Source organism: Gallinula chloropus (genome assembly GCF_964237585.1).
Source record: "Gallinula chloropus genome assembly, chromosome: 15".
Taxonomy (NCBI): domain Eukaryota; kingdom Metazoa; phylum Chordata; class Aves; order Gruiformes; family Rallidae; genus Gallinula; species Gallinula chloropus.
Genome location: NC_140100.1, coordinates 10422173 through 10446802, shown reverse-complemented (window position 1 = coordinate 10446802; position 24630 = coordinate 10422173). Strand labels below are relative to the sequence as shown.

The 24630-nt window shown below is 46.9% G+C and overlaps 2 protein-coding genes across 2 annotated transcripts; both read left to right on the top strand.

Annotated features, from left to right (window-relative positions):
- Positions 1 to 34: 34 nt before the first annotated feature.
- On the top strand, positions 35 to 12938 carry KDELR2 (KDEL endoplasmic reticulum protein retention receptor 2; the record flags this gene model as incomplete). The annotated part of the gene is made up of 5 exons (XM_084271152.1): positions 35 to 125; positions 6740 to 6840; positions 9533 to 9691; positions 10724 to 10976; positions 11724 to 12938. The coding sequence occupies 5 exons, from the start codon at positions 35 to 37 to the stop codon at positions 11756 to 11758; spliced, it is 639 nt and encodes a 212-aa protein (XP_084127278.1). The 3' UTR covers positions 11759 to 12938.
- A 782-nt stretch (positions 12939 to 13720) lies between these two features.
- Positions 13721 to 24602, top strand: DAGLB (diacylglycerol lipase beta). Its single transcript, XM_084271201.1, has 15 exons — positions 13721 to 13847; positions 14236 to 14387; positions 15811 to 15985; positions 16632 to 16893; positions 17959 to 18084; positions 19036 to 19163; positions 19991 to 20117; positions 20464 to 20547; positions 20882 to 20959; positions 21286 to 21366; positions 21462 to 21589; positions 22051 to 22119; positions 22218 to 22290; positions 23009 to 23262; positions 23728 to 24602. The coding sequence occupies exons 1-15, from the start codon at positions 13753 to 13755 to the stop codon at positions 23921 to 23923; spliced, it is 2028 nt and encodes a 675-aa protein (XP_084127327.1). The 5' UTR covers positions 13721 to 13752; the 3' UTR covers positions 23924 to 24602.
- The last annotated feature ends 28 nt before the right edge of the window (positions 24603 to 24630 follow it).

The window sequence follows — 24630 nt, the reverse complement described above, 5'->3', positions numbered from 1 at the left end:
TCCGGGCTGCGCTGCCGCCTCTGCTGCCGCCGCCATGAACATCTTCCGCCTCACCGGGGACTTGTCCCACCTGGCGGCCATTATCATCCTGCTGCTCAAGATCTGGAAGAGCCGCTCCTGCGCGGGTGCGTGCGGAAGGCCGCTGGGCGGGCGCAGGGGAGGGCGGCGGGACCGGCCCGGGCAGCGCCGGGCCGTGGCGCCGGAGGGAAGCCTCGCTGCAGGCTGGGTGCGGCGGCCGCCTCTTCGCCGCAGCGGGGGGTGCTGCGATTGCCCTTGCTGCCCTTTAGGGACCGCTCCCTGAGGAAAGCTCAGCTGGAGCCGGGCGGGGGCTGGTGGGTAGGGCCAGGGGGGAGTCTCGCCTGCCCCCCTTGCCTGGGAAGCGGCTGTGGGAAAGCCGGGAGAAGCGGGGGAGGGGCACCGTGCCCCCTTGGTGCGTCCCCAGGGTGAGAGGGCAGAGCTCGCCCCGGGCGGGTGAAAAGAGTCGATGGCTCCGCTCAGCGCAGGGGAGGGGGCTCGGGCCTCCTCCTGACCGGCCCCCTCTGGAGCCAGGGTGTGGGGAAGCACCGGGAGGGGAGGAAGGGGGATCCGCATCCCCCCCTCCGGGCGGGGGGGTGTGGGGAGTGCGCTCCTGGGAGCTGTGATGCCGCTAAAGGTTTAGCAGTTGCCATTATTTGTACGTTAATCCCCGAGCACCGCAGCTTCGGCCGTCCCCGGGAGGGTCGCGCCTTCCTTATGTAACAGCCCGGCGGCGAGCGAATGAATGGGGAGGCAGGTTTGGGGGGAGGAATGCGTCCCCCGCGGGGCGGGCAGCCCGCCTCCCTCCATCCATCCCTCCCTCCCCGCGCCCGGCCGTTACCGGGAGGGGAGACAGGGCTGCTTTCCTCGCCTTTGCTGACAGCGCACAGCCTGCGCCTTCGCTCGGCTGCCCTAAGCGCCGCTCCGGTGCGCGGAAGGAGGTGCTGGTGCAGAGCTGGGAGTCGCTGACTTGCAGTTTGCAGATCCTGAAGTTTCCCTCGTTCCCCCCACCCCTCCCCTTTCCCTCCGCGCCCTGGTACGCATTCGCGGCTGACTAACTCGCCCTCTTTCTTCCATTTTGTTTAAGACTTAAACTCGGGTTCGTGCCGTTTAGAAGACCCCCGGCGTGTTTGCGGGGCCGGCCGCAGCGGAAGGCTGTAGGAGAGAGAGGCATCAGGCTCCATGAATAGGCTTTCGGTCGAGATCCTGGCCTGGTCTGACGTGGCAGCGGGAGAGGTGTGGCGGGGAGGGAGCTGTGTCCCGGCCGCCCCGCTCCCGCCGCTCCTCTGCCAGCCCGGCTGAGACAGGCTTGTGCCTCCTCCCGTGTTTTGTACGTGCTGCTTCGAAATCCGAGTGACGTGGGTGGCTTTTTCGCTACTAGCGTCCGGTGTGGTGGTTGGGGGGGGGGGGGGGGGGGGGGGGGGGTGTGTTGTGAGCGGTTGTTAGAGCTGCAGCATGGCTGATTGCCCTCAGAAAGCTAGGAGATGCGATTCAAAATGGGCATTGCCGGGCTCTGTGTTGCGTGGATTGAGCTGTCGACCCTAGAAATACCGGGTGGACTGAGGTTGCCTGTGAGCTTGACATTGCCTTCTCTCTGCTGAGCTTTTCTCCTTTGTTGGTGAGAGTGATTATTCTTGAAATCGGTTTCCCATGCATTGATGTGAAATACTGTTTGAATACCGAGTTAGCACTGCTGAACAGATGTCTCTGGGAAGTCTTCAGCTAAGAGCGGGAAGAGTTAGTTTAAGCTGCAACCTGAAAGAGGTGAGAATGGGGAAATGAAAGATTCATCCCACAGGTGAGAGGAAGTACAGGTTCTGTACGTTTTCACATCAAGTCACTTTTTTGCTAATCACTTGATAGTGCAAAAGAGAAAAAAAGTTAGATGAATGGCTTTGGTTTTAAACACACATGAAGTAAAAACTGTTCTTAACTTTGCAAAAGAGCTCAAGGAAGTGACTCCATGGTCCAAATGCAATGGCAGTGCAGAAATTGTTTCTGAGGTCATGGAGCACAAGAGCTCCTTCCTAACGAGTTTTCTTGGCTCAAGCTCCAGTGGATCAGGAATTCTGTGTGGATGTGGCAGGAGAGGGCCTGTCCTTCTCCAGCCCTCCTGTAGAGTTTGGTCCTCTCACTGCTTGGAGAAGTGCAGTGAAGATTACAAACAGCAATGGAGTTAATGGTCTAAAAACTAAATACCCCTTGCTGTCTGAAGAAGGAAAAGGAGAATTTCTAGTGCAAGGCTAAAATTCAAGTAAGGTTTTTTAGCCTGGAGATGAAGTGACCTTTGGACGTGAGGTTATTTACACAGTATCGTATCATGTAACCTAGTCTCACGTTTGTGCTTAAAAAGTGATCTGATGTTGTTTCCTTTAAGCCAGTTGTGATGGAGGATCTCTGTTACTAGGGATTTATTCACAACAATGTAGACACAGCAAATGCTACCTCTGGTGCTGCTTTCTCTGACACAGAAGAGTAAGTGGGCCTGTGTTACACAGGTCTGTCTACTCTTCCCTTCACCAAATCAGCCAGTGGTCCTGAACACAAACATATATACCTGGGCTTTTTCAGTAGAAAATGTCTGCCTCATTCTATTTCTTGAGGGAAAAACAATGAAATGAGGGATGTGTTTGTTTGGGATTGAGGGTTTTTTTGTGTGTCTTCCAGTTCTGCCTGAGCCCTGAGGAGTAAATCCAGATCTGTGTCGCTTCTCTGTGATTAGTGTCTGAGGCCTTAACGAGTTTGTCTAGAGAGAGAGGAGCACCTCCAAGGAGTATGAGATTTTATTTTTGGGGGCTCCATCCTGCTCCTTGTTAGCAGCTTGTTATTGTCAGTTGTGGTTTCTGCTAATAAAGACTTCATCAATATGTATTCGCATGAAATACCTTTTTAAAGCCGTACGTAATAATAACCAGCCCTGAACAGTTGCCAGTTAGTGTTGAACAGCTGCTAAATGCTGCTTATTAGAGGGCTTTATATTGTGTGGTTATTAGAGCAGTTTATAAATTAAATAAACTTATACCTCGTGGTTTTTGGAGACTAAGGACATGCCAGGGAACCAGCAGCAGCTTTAACGGTGCACTTTTGTCGCAGTAGAGGCTTAGAAAATAAACGAAGGCGTCTTGCCGGCTGCTGAACCCGTAGGCTGTGATCCATGAAGAACTGGCAAACCGCATGGTGCCGACTCCTCTCTTCTGCTTGCATCTGTGTGTGTCTGAGGCCTTTGTTCCAAGAGGAGCTCACAAGCCTGGAAAAGCAGCTGGAAAAGAGAGGGAGACAGTCTGTGTACCTCTGCTGCAACCTACTGTTTCTGGAGACACGTCAGTCCCCATTTTGTTTCCCTGAGAAGAGACTCCTCTAATTAAGGAAGATAGGTGAGGCTGGGATAATCTGTGTTATGAAGCAATCTGTTTTCCAGCTCAGACAAACTTTTTTTCTTTTTTTCCCTAATTTAGACAGTATGTTACAAAGAGAACGAGGGGGAAGCAAATGCAGTTGTGATTTCAGAGCTGGCAGGGAAACTTTTTTTTTTGCATGGCTGGTTATTTGAGTTTCCAAATTTAGAATTTGGAAAAACACTCACTGCTCCAAATAACAGCTCAGAAATAATTACTAGGAGCCAGAGAGAATGTAGCAGGTAACTCCATTATTGACTTCATGTCATAATTAGGAAATCCATGAGACTTGAAGAACCCTGTGCTTTCGAACACTGTCATGCTCAGACTGTATTTTTTTAATCCGTTCCAAGTCAAATGGGATTGTTTGCACTGCCTGAAAATTGATTTGCTTTTCCTGGTGTCATTTGTCAAGTGTTAAAGGTGACCTGCAGTGGAAGAGGCTGTGAAATTTTATGCTGAATGCTCTAAAAAAGTAGTGTAGATAGTAAATGCGTAATATTTCTGTTAAGTGATGTAGCTGTCTTGACAGTTTTGTTTCTGTATCTACTATGGACCAGATCATACACTCACTTTGAAGGCTTTTAGATGGCATTTTGCCTTAGGCTGTTGCAAATTTGTTGGTATTTTCTCAAAAAACCCCAACGCTTTAGATAGGTTTGTGATTTCTTCTCTCTTTGGAGGAAAACTTTGCCTTTCTCTATTGACACATTTGTCTTCAGAGCTAGGTTTGGGCTTTTATAACTGACAGTACAGGATTCTTAATGGCAGTGTTTTATTAGCAGAACCATAGAAGTTGTGGTTTGGGGGCTGATGCAGACTTCATACTGATCACAAAAAAAATTTAATAAATTATTATTAAATACTTCAAAAAGTCTGTGCAGTTGCCATGAGAAGGCATGGACTGGCTTTCCTTACAAAAACTTTTGTTCATTGATTTTATGGTTGTGATACACAGTTTGTGGTTCATGTGCACGTTCCACAGCCTGGCTGACTGAATGCTGCTGACTGTCACTCCTTACCCAACTCTCATCAGCCAAATGAAGTGGATGAGAAAGTACTACAATGTCAGCTCTGCTGTCCTTCCTAGCTGTGAAAATCAGCTGAGCTTTTGAATTAAAGTTTCAGCCTCTTGCTTTTAGCCAGGCTGGAGTGCAGAAGTTGAAGGAGTTTTTTGGTGTGAGGATGTAATTAAAATGAGAGTTTTGACCCTTTGAAATTTGAGCCCTGAGCTTGGGAAGAAATAAAAGTGTGTTTGCTTAGCTGAACAACTGAGAAATGTTTGTAGGTGTTAAAGGAAGGGGAGAAGGATGAGAAATAATGGCAGTGTAGTCGCAATGTATTGCAGTTGCCAACCATGAGCCAAGGTCAGCACTGTGGCAGGTATGTTGATACGCCTCCTGAAGTTGTGAAATGCATCAGATTCATACAACAGAGCGTTATCTGTTTCCTCCTTGTGTTTTGCCCAGTGGTAAAGATCTTACTTTCTCCAAGCTTGCCCATATCTCCATAGGTCTTTGGTTTAAACCTTGCACTTTGCCTAATCTAGCCTAACTAACCTGAAAATTAGTTTAAATATGGCTTTAGGATACGTTTCAGAAACATGAGACTATGCTAAAGATTATTTTCTTTCCTTTTTTCTCATGTATTTACTAAAAGAAAATAGAATGGAAAATAATTTAACATAACTATATGGTGTAGTTGGATGCAGCACTGTAATCCATCCAGGTGGGTTTCTTTGTCCTGTAGGTTCTGACCTTAGGACAGTGCTGCTTGCCCAGAGGTTTTATTGGTGTGAGAGGAGTGGTAGATGTCACCCAGGACACCCGAGGTGCAGCAGAGAGTACTGCTTCAGCTGTCTTGGCTATGTAGTTCTAGCTCAAGAAATGTCAATTTTTTATATTCCCCCCCCCAACCTTTGGGAAGAGGTTTGTGTGTGTGATTGGGATTGTTTGTTTAATTGATGGACTTTTTTTAAATAAAGCTTTTGTTTTATAGCTGTGCAGTCTACACAGCTGTAGGTTTTGATGCATTTGCTGTTGCCTGTAGGACAGTTGCTTATGGGCATTTACACTGTTGTGCAAGTAGTACTTAGGCTCACCTCCTAGATGTTATTTCACATGTCAAAGTCCTAAACAAATCCCCTTTTAATTGTTACTGTTTCAGCCTTTCCTGTACTTGAAGTATAAGCATAAACTCCCTTCATTTGGGGCAGTTTGTTCAGTGTTTCTTAAGCCTGAATGAAAAAGGAGCTCAGTAACCACAGCAGATAGAGCCATAAAGCAATTAGAAGACAGGCTGTTAATAAAAGTCCTTCTCAGAAATATCCCTGTATAAAGGGACAAGAATTTTCAGGATTGCAGCATAACCCTTTCCTAGAGAATATTTTCCCCACTTGTTTTTTGAACAATACTCGCATGCTTAGCTGAACAGATTCAAATATTTTCACCCTGGATGACTGAAAACAAGAGTAATTGGAATAACAAGATAGAGGCACAGGCTGGGTTGTTTGGTCCCCCTGCTGTGACACACCACCACGTCAGTATTACAGAGAGATGCTTCACCTCTGTTCTCAGAAGCTTTTAGTGACCGATGGCACAGAGACTTTATGCTTCTAACTCTGCTCTGGTGGCTGGAGTTATGGGCAAGCAAATGGTTTGATGGTTGGGGCTTTGGCTGACAATCCAAAGTTACTCTGAAGATGTACTGCGGACATCTGTCATTTTAGCTTGATTCTCTCATTTTGTTATGGTACATCACAGTATCTGGGTTTGACTGTTTGATGTTCCCCTCACCCCATGTGGTTAATTAAGCTTCTGAATTGAATTGCCTTATGTTTTAAAATGGATTTATTCCTTTAAAATCACGTTGCTAGTGCTAGCATGCTTTCTGATGGTTATCACTGCATCTGTAGCATCTGTTGCTCTTGTACCTTTCCAGCTACTCAGCGTCTGAAGAACGTATTGAGGCATGTGACAGTGCCCTGAGAGTTGAAAGTTGAGTGCATAGTGCCCAGTGATAATGCAGAACAGATAGCGTGGTCTCCAAAAATATCACCTGCAAGCTGTCTGCTCTGAGTAAACTCTAAATCTTGTGTAGCACTAACACCTTTCCCAGTACAACGGTGTGTAGGTTACGTTCACACTACTGAGATACATGAGCTTACGGTTCTGTTTGTGCAGCTCAGTTCTGGAAGCCTGGATTTGGTCCTCATTTTGTCATTAACTTGCTTAGCCATACAGGATATATCCTTTCTCATCCTTGGCATCGGGTGTTTTAAAGAGCATCATCACTTTTTGAATAATTAATTATTTCCTTTATTGCTTTAGGTATTTCTGGGAAAAGCCAGCTTCTGTTTGCACTGGTCTTCACTACCCGTTATCTGGACCTCTTCACTTCATTCATTTCATTGTATAACACATCTATGAAGGTAGAGTATACTGAAGAGTTAGAAGAGCTAGTAATGTTGTATGCAGAGTGCATAACTTGTGTTAATAAATGCCTCTAAATGGCTCACTGCATAGCTATTGCAGCATAAGTTCTGGCTGGGCTTTGGATAAGGAATGTGGGAAATGGACTCAAACCCTCCTCCTTTCCACACTCTACATGCAATTTTAAAACCTGTTTGTATGGGGACTGTGATGTTTGGAACAAATGCTGTGTTTGTTATTGAAAATAAAAGCTCTTGGAAAAATGGTTGAAGTAAGTTGCATTGCACAATTGAGATGTTAGAGCTTAAGTAAATCTCTTTAGCCACTGCAAGGTAAATTAGTATTCAGAATGCGTTGCTGGAATTGTAGCTGGTGTCTGGTCAGAGGCTGGTCAGAAGTTGACAGGAGTATGCTTTTAGGAATGTAGCTCCATCCAATTTACCCTGTTTGCTTGCCCACTGAATGCTAGTGAGCCAGAACTTGGGTTTATTATTTATTCCTGTAATTTCTGGTTCTGAGTGAAGTAAAATAAAGCAGTGGGCTGGGAGAGTGCAGCATGTCTGTGGCACCAGTACAGACTGGTGCATTTGTGGCACCAGAGCAGACACCTTTTTAATCCAGTTCCTTCATTCTTGGGTTTTCTTCATGCTTTTCAACGTTTGTTCAGAGGATAGTGTAACTTAACAGTCTAGATGAAGTACTGTGACTTAAGTAAAATATTTGTGAGAAAGCATTTTAGCTATGTTATTTCAGAGGCTACCGAAAGTTAATGCTGAGGCCCCTAAAGGAGCAGACAGGTTTTTTGCAATTTATTTATTGGTTGGGATTCAGGGACATGTCTTTGTTCTGCAGCCTGCCCGTCCAGAAAAGGAGTCAGTGTGGAAAATGACACTTGTATCATTGCCGTGGTACTGAACTGGATCTTTCCAGTAGTGAAAGAGTGGTTGTCTGTCCAAATCCAATATTAACTTGCAAAGTGGAAGCTTCTGTTGCGGTTTCAAAGGTTAGAGAGACTGTTAGATGTAACTGGCTTTTCAGCCAGTTATTGCAGTGCCAGGGCAAAGCTGCTTGAGTGTCCCAGCACAGCTTCTTGGTCTATCTACATGTATCTGGGAGTAAGTAACATTAAACAGTTGTAGAGAGCGTGAACTACTATACAGATAAGCATACCCAGAGTGTAACTAAACAAACTTTCTAATCTGGGGAAAATGTTGTAATTGGCTGTCAAAACCAGAAGTCATTAATTTCTGCAGAGTTAGGGTTTTCTTTGGTATTTAAAAAGAAATATTAATTAAACCCCAGGTGCCACCTTCCTGTATTTGTCTGGCAGTGATCATTGGGTATTTAGGAAAACTAGTGTGTTCCAGGAATAGAGAAATACACAAATCAGCACTATCTGCCTGCCTTAATGACCTGCAGACTTTAATTTGTGTGATTGGCACCATTCTGTATCTCAGTTTCTTGTTCTGGGTTCCTGTGTCTGAGCACTGAATGTATTTCGGCTGGTGTGCTCTGCAGTTGTTCTTCTATCATTCCTTAATTGAAAGATCTTCAATTTTTAAAACTCATGAGTGTCCCAAAACACCATATGGTTCTTGTGAAGAAATATTTAATACCAAATTGTGGTTCATTCACTTGTCTTCTGTGACCATACCAGTTACAGTTAGCTTGCACCTGTAGTGCTGATGTCCTGTGGTCCTCCCATCTCCAGCCAGATGGGTTGGTAGTGTAGTGAAGAGTCTGAGCTCCTTAATACAATGTTTGCCACATTTTTGAGCAGTGCATTTAGTGATTAAATCTACAAACAATGAGTTTTTAAATCTGTTACTTTTCAGGTGTAAAGAACCTGTATTTAATGTGATAGATGGTTTGGAGTATTTAATCTTTGCAGTGAAGCTGAGGCAGAAGCGAAACTATTTGTCTAGTCTACTGTACTATGTTGTCTCCAGGACAATGTGAGCTCTGGACTGATGAATGCAGACTGACCTTTAGAAAGCTGTGTGTTCTCTCTGATTCTGTTTTCTCATCTGTAAAATAAGCTGTTCCCCACAGAATAGGCAAATAGCCTACAAAGTCTGCTGTACCATAACAACTAAAACCGGTAACTTTAGACAGCAGCTGAAACTGAAACTGAATTCTGGTTCAGTGCTTCCAGCAGTCTGGTAGTTTTGTAGGGTTTACCTTTAAAGTTCTAAATCAAATCAGCTATTTGAGTAGGCTTTCAATTGCCACATGGGCCATGCCACTCCCAGGCTCCTTGAGTGTAAAGAGACCCCTTCCATCATTAAAAATGTGCACGTGCACACATGCAGTAAGGTGTGTGGTTTGGGCCAGTGCTTTCCCCTGCAGTAGCAGAAGCGGTTTTCCTTCTCCAGTCAGTTCGCTCAGGAAAGGGTCTTTAAAGAGTCCTTGCACGTTCACTTCAACCACAGCCAGAGGGATGCTTTTAAAGCAACACCACCAGTAGAGCCCAGAGTCATTTGTTTTGAATTACTGCCTAGCTGAGAGAAGTTAAAATGCCACCAAGTAGCCTCAAACTGCAAAAGCATGTAGGCAGAGGATACAAACAACAAAGAGACAGAGCTTGTTCCTCTTAGTGTCTGTGAGTATCTCTCTTCAGTGAGTTTGGTCTAATCCTGCAACCTCTGTGGGTTCTTCTGTTTTTTGTTTTTTTCTTTCCTTGCTCTTTAGCTCATCTACATTGCTTGCTCGTATGCCACTGTGTACCTGATCTACATGAAATTCAAGGCCACCTATGATGGAAACCATGATACGTTCAGAGTGGAGTTTCTGATAGTTCCTGTTGGTGGACTCTCTTTTCTCGTCAATCATGACTTCTCTCCTCTGGAGGTGAGTTGATCTTTTTTCTCTGAAATATTTAGAACATGAAGATGAGCACATCCTAGGCTGATTGAGGAACACTTGGAAAATGCCTGTTTTTAGTAGGTTCAGGTTAATCCTGGTTCCCTAATGCACCTTTACAGTGTAGACTTATGTGAAAATTTGAGATTCTTCAGGAGACTAGAATTATTACCAATATTGATTATTTTATTAAGCAGAAGACTCTTCTTACCAGTACACCCTGATGATTATATTAATTCAAAAGCATCCTTCCTTTTGTCATCTTTGTTAAAGAAATGCCCCAGAATGCACTTTGTGAATGGCTGGGGCCACCTGTTGAAAAAAAAAGTAGTTGTAATGCAGCTTAAATTTGTAGAATTTGTTGAGTATTAGAAAGAGTTGCATTTGTGTTTGAAATGCAGCTCTGCATTTCTCTATCAGAAAAAAGTCTACTAAAAATGTAATTACAGAGAGTTCAAACAGGCAATTTTTCTCACAAAATAGAGAATTAATTTAAGTGCTTAAGTGGACTGAGCTCCATTTTCATATTTATTGGAGTTAAATTATTTTATTAGAGAGTAATGGAATCTCTTTGCAGCACTAGAGGTGTTTTAAATTTTGCTCTGTATTAACTCCTCCTTTAAACCAATAGATTAAAAAAAGAACATGGGGGGGAAGGACTTCATCTTCCCTGCAGCTCTTCACAGTGCCAGCTCTGTAAGCTGTACTTCATGGCACTGTGACTCCTGAACTGCTGGATGCACAGACTTATCCTCAGGAGCAAACCTAAGGCTGCCAGCTCTCTAGAACAGCTGCTTTGGAGAGCCTGGTGTCTGCCAAGAGGTTTGTTCCCTTGCCCCATCCCATGCTTGATTACGAAGCTCTTGCTTAGTGTTTCCTCTATCAAGGATAGTTTGCCAAAATACTGTACCTGTTCATAACGTTGTTAGAGAGTGAAAAGTTCAGCCAAGTCAAATAAACTTCTGTTATCAGTAAGACAGTTGAATACACCTGTGGGATGTTTTGTTTTTTTCCTTCCAGATACTGTGGACCTTCTCCATCTATCTTGAATCGGTTGCTATTCTCCCTCAACTTTTTATGATCAGCAAAACTGGGGAAGCAGAGACCATCACTACTCACTATCTCTTCTTCTTGGGCCTGTACCGTGCCTTGTACTTAGTCAACTGGATTTGGCGCTACTATTTCGAGGGATTTTTTGACCTCATAGCTGTTGTTGCTGGTGTGGTCCAGACCGTTCTTTACTGTGACTTCTTCTATTTGTATGTTACAAAAGGTGAGTAGGGCAATAACTTCCAGCTTTAGGCTGTGGAATGTAACACCATGTTCATAGGGATCTGCTATAGTGACATTAGTAGGTTATTAACTCTGTGTGCAAATTGTTGTTGAAATTTATTGAGTACTTTTTCTGCTGGTGTGAGGATTGTTTTGAGTGTGGGTGGAATATAAATGTGTGAATGGTCTGATGAACTTGGTTGACAAATTAGAAATAAGTATGGTTAAATACACATTGCTCTTGCTTTCTGTTGCTAAACGTGATCCTGATGCTTATGACAGCGTGCACTGCTTTGTGCAGATCCCATGCTTACACCTCTCTGGGTGTTTTAAGTGCTGTAAGAGTCCAAAGGGTTGTGGATGCTTCTGCTTATGCAGTGTGGAGAAGCAGTCATCTCTGCTGGATGCGTTGGCAGCTCTGCCCTTGCTCCTGTCCCAGCCTCCATCACATAACTTTGTGGGGCTGTTACTTAAGGAACCGTGGTCATAGGCTGGTGTGCCCTGAGGATGCCAATTGAGGGTGCCACAAGAGGGCAGGGTTGGAATAGTTGTTCTTGCATCATCTTTTTACCAGTAACTGTAAAAGAGCAAGAGGCAAGCTGGGCAGAACTATCTGCAGTGCCCCTGGTCTGTAGCTCAGTTATGCCATGTGAAAGCTTTTGATCCCCTTGAAGTTTTACCAGCATGTGCTTCTGCTGGGTCAAGCCTTTCCTTCATTAATTGTTTTCTTTCCTGTTTTTCCTCACAGTACTCAAGGGAAAGAAGCTCAGTTTGCCAGCGTAAGTGCCAAAAACACCATCACCAGCATCTGTCCTTTGGGATGCTTGGACAGAACAATCCTTATCACAAGCAAAGGCGAAGATGCTTGAGACAGAAAGTCAGGAACACAGCTCTTTATAGTGCAGGTAGTCATCAGCGGCTCTGTAAGAACGGAGGAAAAACAACCAGCAGATTTCTGTTTGATGCATCTTGCCTTTATCTTTTTTATTACTATGTATAAAGATTTTTTACATAAAGAAACTTATACTGTATTAATAAATTCAGTGTATGGTTTCAATTGGAATAGTTCCAAAAGTGAGATTTTTGTGAGATTGTTTATGACCAGGAACAAGTGCAAACTTTTTTTTTTAATTTTCCAGAATTTCTTTGAAATGACTGATTTTTTTTCTTTATTTTTTTTTAGTGCACAGATATGTGCATCCTTGATGGATGGTAGTCATCTGTTCTTTCCCTTCAATTCAATTTTCATTCCACTATATTTATTTTTTTTTCCAAAAGGTGAATATATGTCAACTCTAAATCTGAAACCACCAATGTTTGATGTGATGTGCTGGTGCCCAGTCTTTGTGCCATCTGCTGACATGGAGTTCCTTATTTAAAATACACATTGGTACCAGAGGGGGAACAGTCACCTTGCATAGTTGTTCCCATTCTAAACCAGGCTGATGGCAAGAGGACAGCGAGGAAATCTCGTGAGGCCGCAGGGATGGGCCCTTTCCTGTTTTGCCATGATGTTTTGGGAAGGTAATCCCAATAATGCAAGCACTTGGCAGTGCAGGCTGTGAGGGGTAAGGGATGTGCTTGTGTTGCTGGGTGGCAGATGGTGGTGACGGCACGCTCTGTTGGGGAAGGTTCAGCACCTTGGGTGCGCAGCCCTGCGACGCTGTTGCAGCGCTGGGAATGTCACACTTGCAAGTTGTCAATTACAGTAATCTGTAGGTGATCATTTTAAACGATATCAACATTTTCTTTTCACTGAATGCTTCATAAGCAACTTCCATGTTCAGCTTCAAGTGGTTTTTGATGTCACTTTTGGACAATTAACTTTTTTTTATAAACCTTTCGAAATCAGCAGCACCAGTTACCATTCTTTATCCTTTAAATGATTCCCTTTTTTTACTGAGCTGTTGCATGATTTATCCTGTGTTACCATCCTCAATAAACACTTTATGAAATGGTGAAAGCTGCTTTTATGATTGTGGGGTTTATTCCTGCTTTAGTGCTTTCTGTGACCTGCTGAGAAGTTGGGGTGAGGATGAGGCATGAGGATGAGGATGACCTTGCTCTTCAGGTCAGGCCTGTGGGGTTATTACTTCATTGCCACGGACTGAAGCAGTGGTGACGTGGGCCCTGTGTGTTGTAAGAGGGGGTGAGGGGTTGGTGTTTGTGCCTGTGTTACTCTCACGGTGCTTTTATTTGCAGGGTAAGGGGTTAGAAGCTGCTCAGACCCCACACCCAGTGCCCCTAAGCTGGTCCGAGCCCTGCGGCTGTCGCTGTGATGTAATGCAGCTCCGTGACGTCACCACGGGCGCACTCCTCTGGCCCTGTGCCTTAAGGCAATCAGCGTCCTCCCGGCTCTGCGGGGCCAGGGCCCGGCGGGAGAAGGGCTGCTGTGACAGAAGCAGCCACGTCACCCCCCGACTCCTCCTTCAGACGCAGCTGTCGGGCGGTTTGGCCGCACGCCCGGTGCCCTCCCGCGGCGGCGGAGTGGCCGGAGCGCTGCGAGGCGCGGGAACCAGGCCGCGGACTCACGCCGCGCTGCGCCCCGCTGCGTTCCTACGCAGCCGCGCGGCGTTACGGGCCCGGCCCGCGCGTGCGCCCTGACAGGCGTCAGGCGCGTTTCCCGCCTCACCCAGCGCGCGTGCGCGGGGCGGGCCGGGGGAGACGGGGCGCGGTGCCTCGTCACGTCGCGGTCCGTGACGTAGCGCCTACGCGCGAGTGGGCGGTGTTGCCCGCGGGGGCAGGAACGGGCGGCGGGACGCGGCGGGGCCCGCAGGATGCCGGGGCTGGTGGTGTTCGGCAGGCGCTGGGCCATCGGCAGCGACGACTTCGTCCTCCCGGGGGCCTTCGAGCTCTTCGTCAGGCTCGTGTGGTAAGGCGGCGCGCCGGGCCCTCAGCGCGGGGCCGGGCCGCTTCCTGCTGCCGGACGACGGGCGGGAGGGTCGCGTCCCCGCGGAGAGACACGGCGGTCAGGGACTGAGCCCCTGGGGGCGCTGCTACCGCCCCGTCTTCGTATGCGCGGCCCCGCCGCGGCTGAGCAGCGGTCCTTCGGCGGGGAGTTACCGGGACGGCACCTGCGGCCCTGAGCCCCGCCGTGCCGGCAGCCGTTGGCTCTCCCAGCCGCGGGCGTTCGCGGGGCCGGTTGTCTGTGAGCAAGGCCGTGTGCCGGAGCGCCTCAGGGGAGGCCTCTCGTCAGGCGGCCGCGGTGCGTCGCGCGCTGCCTTTCCGCCCTCCCGAAACGCACGTCTCGTTCCCCTCAGGTGGATCGGAATCGTGGCGATTTACGCGGCTCACAAGGGGCAGTTTGCCTGCCCGGGGGGCGCGTTGCTGCACAGCTACTTGCTCGTCCTCATCATCCTCCTGGCTGCCATCATCTTGGCGCTGTCCGCCCTGGTGTACATCAGCATGCAAGGTAAGGTGGGCGCCGGCGGTTGGTGTTTGCCTGGTCGGTGTTAGTACACGTGGGGCTCTTGTACCTGGGAGTGACGCCAAAAAGCGTGTAAAAGCATCCAGGCACTTCAACGGTGGTCAGACCCGAGGAACCACTAGCATTAACAGTTGTGCTGGTGGTGTTGCCACTTTTAGTTGGGAATCTGTGATAACAGATGCAGTTGCTGCTGGGAGAACTCGTGCACTGGGTTGTGGTGCTGGGGAAGGGCAGGAGCTGGCTTTGGGAACCACACAGTTCCCGCTGGTGGTGTCTGTAAGTGACCTCACCGCTGCAGTGTGAGCAGCTTTGTCACTGGGTGCAATCTGCAGCTGTACAACTGGAAGGCAGGTTCCAAAGTTGTTGCTCTTAAGCCAGAGGTACTGGCTTAAGGTTTAAGTTAAGCCCTTACGAATTGTCCTGCCTACGCATGAGCACACCCACCCCAGCGCTTCATCACTCTGCCATCAACAGGCTGGTTTGAGGAACTTGGCTGGCCAAAAATCACTCCCTTTTTTATTGCCTGAGAGTGCTAAGATGGTCCTACTGAACGAGTTGGGCTTGTTCAGGCTGGAGAAGAGAAGGCTTTAGGGGGGGACCTTATAGCAGCCTTCCAGTCCCTGTAAGGTGCTTGTAAGAAAGCTGGGGAAGAACTGTTCCTGAGGGCGCGGAGCGATAGGGTGAGGGGTGATGGTTTTAAACTAGAAAAGGGCAGATTTAGGTTGACTACTAGGAAAAAATTCTTCAATATGAGGGTGGTGGATCACTGGCACAGGTTGCCAAGAGACGTAGTGGAGGCCACATCCCTGGAGACATTCAAGGTCAGGCTTGATGGGGCTCTGAGCAACCTGATCTAGTGAAGATGTCCCTGCTCGCTGCAGGGGGTGGGACTAGATGGCCTCTAAAGGTCCCTTCTAACCTGATGCATTCTATTATTCTACAATACTTTGTTCTCCTAAATAAAAATCTGAAGGAGTGTATTATTCAGCGACTCAGCATATGGAACCCCATTGTAAGCCAGCAAAGTAGTGTCCAGAAATGAAACATGCAGCCAGCTCAAAGCTGAACAGAATAGCAGTAAAAGCAGGCACCAGAAGCAATAGGTGAACCTGCTCTCTGGTGTGCCGCTGGGCACCGCGCTGCAGCCTCAACTGCACTGCAGAACTGTCTTTCCCTAGAGAGGGGTTTGGGGTTTTAGTAGGTTCTCCCAGTCACAGCTGTAAACCCATTGTGGTTTCTCTGTCTCAGCTTCAGCGATAGCTTTCTGTTAGTATGAAAACACTTCATAGTTCAGTTAAGTTGGTTTGTTTCTGTAAAGCTTAGAAAGCTTATGTATCCAGCTAGGACTTCATGTACTTAAGATGCATTCATCATCAGTTCTTGTTTTAATTTGTCCCTCTGATTTCAGGAACGATTTCTAATCCAGGCCCAAGGAAATCGCTTCCCAAGCTACTTTATACTCGCCTGTTTCTCTATTTTCCTGAGTTCCTCTGGGCTGTTGTCGGAGCTGTGTGGGTGTCAGACAGCAGCGTGCGCTGCGAGAAGACTGTGATAAATATCATCATCGGGACAGTCATTGCAAGGTAAAGGTGCCTCCCTCCAACTCTGAGCTTGGTAGTGTGTGTGAAATGGAGCACACTGCTGCTGTGGATTCTGTGTGTGTTTACTCAGGGATTTCCAGCAGTTGGAGGCTTTGGTATTTCTTACAAATTATCATGGTTTCTCATAGAAGGTGTTTCACTGTGCAAGGAGAGTTCTTAAATCCAGACAGCTAGAGTGAGCGGGTGTCCTTTCTGGAACAAGCTTGAGCTAGTTGCCTCAAGGGAGCGCGTGCCAGAGCAAAGGAAAGGAGGTGAAAATAAAAGTGGCTAAGTGGGATAGATAAAAATGTAGAAAACTGGATAAATGTGATGGAGGTGGCAAGTAGATTACTTAACCAGCAGTGGAAAGGGAGCCTTGGCGCATCTGGGTTGCCATTGCCACAACATAGGGCTGTGATGGTGCCTTTGGTGCTTTGTGTGAACTGAGCTGACAGTCTTGTTCTTGTGCCTGCTGGATCAAAAGCCTGATAACAGAATGAGCACCCTTAAGACAGTGACAGATGGTGTTCATGTATTTCATACCTAACTGTTTCCTGTCTGTCGAGATCCATAGCTGTGTTTTCTTGCATGCTTGTCAGAACTCTCTGGTTTCATGGTAATTTTATCACACTTCCCTTCTGTTTTGCAGCTGGGTCATCATCATCTTTACCATCATTGGAGTTGTGATCGTCTTCGATCCGCTTGGGGGGAAGAAGACGTTTTACCTCCCGGACAGCATGAATCGGAACCTGGAAAGCAGTCAGTCAGGGCAGCTGCTGTACAACGTGAAGAGCACTGCCACCAGGGTCTGGGAGAAGAGAATCCGCCTGCTGTGCTGCTGCATTGTGCAGGATGATGACCACCGCGTGGCTTTCACCAGTATCGCAGAGCTTTTCCGCACCTACTTCTCAGTAAGACTCAAAGCTGCTCTGTGTGTGTGTGTGTGTTCTCTTTTGACTGAGTTTGCAGGTGCTGAACCATACACGTACCTCTTTTCAGCCAGAGCTCCCTGCCACCCTGTGCCTTGAAATCTGTTCTTGAATATGCCAGCTTCAGAGCTAAGGGTGATTCTCATAGAAGGTATACAGCCCTGATTTTGTCCCTGCATTTTGCAAAGCTTTCTCTCCCTTCACAAGCGTGAAGCACTGTGAGAAAACACTGTTCTTTCTCCTTAGGTGGGTACCTAGCCAGGGTGAGTTTCTGTACCTCAGTATGTGAGGATCCAGGCATTTTTCCCCCTGATGATGAGAAAAGTCTCATACCTGTAGCAAAGAATCAAACTACTTTCTGAGTATGAAAAAAACCCAAGCTCCGTGCTATCTTAAGGCAGTTTTCCCACTGCTGAGCACGTACCAGACCAGACTGTGCACATGCAGGGAGTTGCTTTTTAGAAACAGAAAGCCTCTCCCAAACTGGAGTTAGAATATTGGTGACTTAGCTCAAATGTATGTCACCTTCTGCTTGGGCAGCCGTAGTTCAGTGTTGGGTTTGAATTCTGTTCATGGTTTCCAGATGATTATTTCTTGTCTATTAAGTGTTCTTGGATGTGCTGATTCCTAGCTACAGCCTCCTTGGTGGTCCATAAAGGGTGTAAGTCAGGGAGGGATGGCTGAGTAAATCCCCTTCAGCCTTCTCTTGTGTAAAATCCTCCTTAGTTGCTCTCGGTAGAGGGGGCACAGTGGTGTAGAACAGCGATCAATAATGTCTGGGTCATCATTTGCTGTGTGGCTGAGCAGGTCATCTGTCAGGACTTTTGTTGTGTGTAGAACTGTCATTGGTCTTACTGAGCAAACCGTTCAGGGGTGGGATGTTAGCTGCTACTGTGACCTGTTTCTCCAGCGCCTGTGGTCTCTGAGTGTGTTGTATTTATATCAGCTGACAACAATCCAACACCCTAGGCGCTTTCCTGATGAGAAAGTTACGTTGCATTGAAGTGTGGGATGTTTTTAAGCACTCTCTCTCCTTTCCTTGGACAGGACACAGACCTGGTGCCGAGTGACATAGCAGCTGGTTTGACCCTGCTCCACCAAGAGCAAGATAAAATGGAAAGCTGCCCCAAAGAGCCTGAAGAAGTCCTGTGTCATTCTCCATCATCCGCTGCGGTAAGACGGGGTCCTTGCAGCCCCTGCTGCAGTTGCTCTGGGAGATGGTGCCAGAGCACATCCAAATGTGGCTCTTTGTGTGTGTGTGTGGTGTTTGGTTTTTAATTTTAAACAAATTAAACACTGCTATAAAAGTTCCCAGCTATTTAAATTTTTTATAAATGCAATGAAAACGTTGTGATGAGTTTGCAGTGAAAACCTTTGTCTGTGTTTGCATAAGTAGAATTAGTGTATGAATGGAGAATTAAGCAGAGAAAGGAACCATGTAGGACATTCAGTTGTTGTTGAAGAGCTGGGAGAGGAGGGGAACAGAGGGAAAATTAATATTTAGCCCTGTTTGTGTAGAGCTGAAAAGCCAGTCTTTTTTAGTATTGTGGTCTGTTTAAAGTGTGGCTGCTGCAAATACCCAGACAAGGCTCAGAGCGAGAAAAGCATCTTGTAAATGCTTGCAGATGATGGGTTAGAGTTGCCTGATTGGTTTTTGCTTGTCTCATGTAGAAAAATGCCCCTGTAAATTGTTTTACCTTCTTTTGTCTGTGTTCTTCTTCAACCAATGCATTTCTACCAACTTCCTTCTGAATCCAGCCAGTCTGATGAGGTCAGGCTTTGAAAGGCTTTACCGGAGAGACCTGCTACGTCTTGGCTACTTCAGCCATTCCTTTGACATCCTTAAGTAACCTGTTTGGAGGGAATGGTGGTTTGGTATTGAGCTTAAGTATTGTAAGAAACTGATCCTCGAGCTGTGTAGCTCTGTAAATAAGCACGGGCTTTTTCCTGGAAGAAGAGTGACTATTTTTAGTTCCTCTTAGACCTCAAGGTTTTCCTTTTGGACAGTGTGCACTTCATCATGCCTTGATTTTCCCTAGTCTCTGTGTGTGTTTTGTTCTGGGGCTGCCTGACACACCTTTTTCTCTCTCTCCCTCCTCCTTTTTCTTCCCTTGAGCCTTTCAGACAGATGATCTGGACATCGAACTGGAGAATGCTGCTCACTACATGCTGTTTGCTGCAGCTGCTTATGGCTGGCCCTACTACATATACACCAATCCTTTTACTGCACTCTGTAAGCTCAGTGGTGACTGGTAGGTTTTTGATCAAGAGCTTAAAACCCCTTAACTCCTTTCTGTTTAACTAGCATTGGTAGTGCAGGAGTTCCAGTAGCAGTATTTCTGTTGCATTAAATTACATCACTCTTGGGACTAGGGGAGCCTGACTAATCTTTCACAAACCACCCTCAGAAACAGATTACCTGTTTTTCCTTCAGTTTGTGATTGAGAGAAATAAAATTCATCTAGGAAAAAGACAAAGGAAGGATTGGGATGAAAACAAATGTGGTTTAACATGAGGCTTTTTAGAGTGACTTTTGGGCATGTCTGTGTGTATAGAAATGAGAGTATCAATAGGTTTCCCTGCCTTAAAGGAATTAGCCAGCTGCCTGTCCCTACAGCCTCAGTTTTATTCACTTTGGCCCCTGTACCAAGATAAATGTTGACAGTCAGTGTTGGGGTGTGAGCAGTGCGTGTCAGAGTACCGTGTGTCTGAGGGACAGCCAACATTGTAACTGTGACTTTCACAATTAACAGCATGAAATATAAATGACTTGGGAAAGTATTACCCCAGAGTGCAGTGGATGAAACAGGAGAGAAGCCTGTACAGACTTTATATTGAATTTCCTTTTTGCTTGTTTGTATTTCCTGTCATTGGCCTGTAGCCCCCAGAGCTCTGTTCTTGCTGCATGGTTTGCTCTGCCCACAGTCCTGTGGCAGTGGTGTGTAGTGGGCAGAGGAAACATCATGTATCAGCCTACTGGTACTACTGGGGGAAAAAAAGAGAAAGAAAAGCTTTTGATTCCTTGAAAGGAAACCTAAAAAATGGGAACATGAAAGTTTCTCTCTTCTGTGTTTGTTAGTTGCCGAAATAGACCAACAGATTCTGATATAACTGGCAGTGACCGTCATAACTTTCACTTTGGATCCATCCTAAAAATAACAGGACTGCAGTACAGAGACTTCATTCATATCAGTTTTCACAACAAGGTAAACAACCTGGACAGGCATCCAGCCACAAACCTTTGTGATTCGTTCAGTGAAAGCAAGGGGTGAAGTTTCTGCTTTGCCCTCAGTGCCAGATGCAGAGCCCACTGAAAGCAGGCCCTGAAACAGTCAGGTCTGGTTTTATTTCCTAAGCTGAAGGAACAGCCACAAACCCCTTCACTTCAATCTCCCTCAGTATTGCACAAAAAGGCACTTAATGACTTGATGAGAAAATCATTCAGCTTCTTTCCATAATAGAATGGAGAGCTCAGCAAGAGCTTTCAGGAGGTGAGAACAAATGCTTACCTACAAAAAGTTGGTGTCTACTGATGACATTTTCCCCTTCCAGATCTATGAGATTCCATTTTTTGTTGCTTTGGATCACAAAAAAGAAGCTATTGTGGTCGCAGTGAGAGGAACTTTGTCTTTTGAGGTATTGTCCATCTTGTATAAGTAAGTAATGGGCTGTACAGAAATGGGTGAACTCTGGTGTCTGGGAGGAGAAGAAATTGTTCCTCCTCCATGCTATGCTAACTCAGGAGGTGTAAGTTTTAAGTTGTGAGCCCTCCTGCTTTGGCAGGGGGGTTGGACCCCATGATCTCTTGAGGTCCCTTCCAACCCCTACGATTCTGTGGTTCTGTTGGGTGGGTGTTGGTTCGTGGTGGGTGTTGTGTTGCTCACGCGCTCGGCAGTCGGCATGTTGATGCCCCGGTGACAGAGCTGAGCAGCAGAGCGCGAACCATCTGACAGGAGCTGTCTTTTTGCAGGACATTCTCACTGATCTGTCAGCAGACTGTGAGGACCTGACGCTGGAGGATGTTCTGGAGAATGGCTTTGTGCATAAGGTGTGTGCGGTCAGTGCCTGTTTGTAACTCCACTCAGCAGTAAGGAAGCTGTAAGCTCCTGGGATCCCTTAGTTACACAGAAGTGTTCTCCTTGTGAGGTGGCTTGCACAAATTATTTCAGTGACTTGGTTGTCAGGTCAAATCCTGCCTCTGGAACTGCAAGGTAGAATTTGTAATCCTCTTCTCAGACTTCATGCCCTTTTTTAAACTCCTCCACAGCCAGCTTTGCAGAAAGAAGTTGTTCTGTAATGGTGTTGTGTCTGAACTACATGTGTAGTACATGTCAGCTGAGCTCTACCCTTCTAACTCTAAATGCTGTCTTGTAGGGGATAACTCAAGCTGCAAATTACATCTATCGCAAGCTAATTAATGATGGGATTTTAAACCAGGCCTTCACAATTGCTCCAGTAAGTTACCTTGGGAATGATTTGCTTTGCTGGAACAATTACACAGAGCTTTTTCTGGGTCTGTCTGTGCTTTAGCCTTCTCCTCCTGTGTGTAGGAATACAAACTCGTGGTAGTTGGTCACAGTTTGGGTGGTGGAACAGCTTCTATTTTGGCGATCATGCTCAGGAACTCCTTCCCGACGTTGCGGTGCTACGCCTTCTCTCCTCCAGGAGGGCTTCTCAGGTAAGAGGCTTCTGCTACTGTGTGCTGTGTCTAAGGTGTAAAAATCCTCAGGGTAGTTGATGGATGAGGTTAGATAATGACTCTGGGCTTGACTCTAAGTTTGTTGATACGTTCTCCACTAGAATTAGATTTGCTCCATCTTGAGTTACAGTCGAGTTCCTGGGGGAATGTTGCGAAGTGAAATACAGTGAGTTCTGTCCGATGCTAGGACTGGAGGTCAGAATCAGCTGCTCACCTGAATAGTCTCACTTGGCCTGTTTGGCACCTACACATCCCATGATCATCAGCATTGAAATTACTCTCTCATGGGTAGCAGTGGTCTGAAAGCCTGCTGAAGAGCTGGCTGCAAATGCTGCTGCTGTCCCACGTGTTTGTGTTTTTATGGGGTGAGAATGAACATAAAGCTGAACTGTGCCTGTCTCTTCAGTGTATCTAAAGCCTGCCCTCTTTTTTTTTTAAAGCAAATCACTTGCAGATTACACTAAGCACTTCATTGTTTCAGTCATTGTTGGAAAGGACCTTGTGGCAAGGTGAGATAGAAATACTTCTACATCCTTCTGTCAGGGGTGTGTAAGATTGCGGAGAATAGGTGGCTTTGCTTTACTGTGTCCTCTCTGTGTTTGCACAGGTTAAGTATGCCCAACATGGAGGATTTAAAGAGGAGAATAGTGAGAATTGTGGCAAACTGCAACAGACCCAAGGTAGCTAAACGGTTCTGATTAGGTGTCTGTGGGATTGTTAGCTGGGTTAAGCCCACAGCGAAGTGACAATGTGGGGGTGTATTTCGAATCTCAGTGGTCAGAGTTATGATGGTGTTTTGAAACAAAAGGGTTTGGTTTTAGTTTGGTGACCTCTGTGTTAGTCCTTTATCTTGTAAAGCTGCCTTGTGGGACGGTAAGATTCAACAAGACCTGGAAAATACTGGTGCACAACATCTGAGACCTGAAAAGATCAGTTTTCTGGTTCTGCTGATAAAGGAAACAGGGTTTTTCAAAGTGTGGTGCAGTGTGGTGTCAAGCAAGATGATAGAGGGGGTACACTTAGTCCCAGGATCAGGAGTCAAGTGGAGGGCCTGGATGACATGGTAAATGCAGAGTAAGATAATGAACAGTTTGGAGTTACAGGTGCAAGGAAACTTCTGTCTGCAAAGCAGAATCTGCACAGAATAATTCAGCTGGGAAACATGGTGATGTTTTTTGTAGTGTTAGTGGTGGCTTGGGATGGGTATCGGGGAGCTGGATACACAGGGGGGAAATTTGGTGCAGAGATGTTACTAAACCGAGGTCTGAGGAGCACATGCTCCCCAGAATTGTGAGCTGATAGTCATCGTTTCAGATCATGTGTGCAGGCTTGCAGCTAGAATGAGTTATGTGAAGAGATGTCAGCCCTCAGTTTGACTGATGTTCTTGCTGAACTCAGTACCAGATTTTGCTGCGTGGGTGTTGGTACGAAGTATTTGGAGGAGACCCGGACAACTTCCCAACGGAGCTGGACGGCAGGAACGAAGACGCCCTCACCCAGCCCCTTCTGGCTGAGGAGAGTTTGATGGTTCATCGGTCGCCCTCGTACCATGCCCTTGAGGATGAGCCACACCTGAACTCGCCGCCTCAGTATCCTCGCCTCTATCTGCCTGGAAAGATTATCCATATTGTGGAAGAATCCAGCTCGAGGCAGTAAGTAGGATAACGAGTATTGCTCTTTTCTTGGAGTCTGCTTAAAGGCCCCTCTGCCTTTCAGAGTACATGTTTCCAGCTCTGCAGCTCATCTGCTCCTTCAATCTCTGGTGTGCTGGTGGGCCAGCATTAAATCTCGTATCTGGTGTCCTGCTGGTACCGCTGAGGCCTCTCTCCTAAATTTGGTGTTAACTTGTTGGCGGTGCAGTGCTGAAGCCTTTGCCCCCCCTCTGCCCAGCACCAGTTCTGCTGGTTTGAGCAGCTTGACTGTGCCTTGGCAGTGACACAAGGAGGTAATGAGGGCCAGGGAACAGCAGTGCTCCCAGCTGAGGCCCAGGGCAGTGGCATGGGGAGCACGTCCTGCTGGGGGAAGGGGCCGCTGTGAGCTGTGTCCAGCCTGTCTGGGGGCCAAGCACCAGCTCCGACAGGCTGAGCTGCTCTAGTGGTGTTTTCTTTTGGTTCCAGGTTGTGCTCTTCAGACATTAAATACTCAGCAAGATGGTCAAACGAAACGGTCTTCAGCAGCATTTTAATAAGTCCCAAGATGATAACAGACCACATGCCAGATGTTGTGCTCAAAGCTCTGAACAGTTTGTCTCAGGAACACGGATCATGTATTTCTTGTCAAACACGGGAATGTAACAACACCCACATGGTGTAACCACGGCTGGAGGATGAGGTGTGGGGGTTTTTATCGCAGGTTCCAAGTGTTCAGCACCCCTCCTGCTTTCATACCCGAGTGGATTTCAGTACTGTTCTCACATTGCATACAATACACGAGGGTCTGAAAGCCCTGCTGTGCTGCTGCAGCGACCTGGAGTGCCAGGGTGCTGGCGGAAGCACAGCTGCTCCCTTTATGCACAAGGTTGAGCTCTTCCAGAGCGGGAATGGCAGGAGGCAGCCTGGTTCAGGCAGGTGTGAGAGCCAAGGCACCCGCTGCAGCCTTGCCCCGAGGGAGCGTGAGCCCAGCCCAGCATGGGGGGGTTTGAGCAGAGCCCTCCCAGCCCTGTGAAGAAAAAAGTGATTTTAAAAAAGCTGTTCTGCTACACTGTCACCAAGGGCAAGGGGAGTGCTGGGACAGCCATGCCACAGTGCGAGAGGAGGTGGGTAAGTGAACGGGCTGCAGCAAGGGAGAGGCCACTCCCATGCTGGTCTTCATCAGCCCCTGGTGAGTGATTGTGCCTTGGGCTGTCCTTGGTGTGAGGTGCGGGGGGAAAGTAAATGCTGCTTGGAGATACACAATGTGCAATACACAATCATCTGCCTGTCTTTCCTACCTGTTGAGCTACATGACTACTTTTACTGTTTTTTTAAACTAAACTAATACTGGGCTGGCTTAATTGGGGGTGGGGGTGGGGGGGTGGTGTA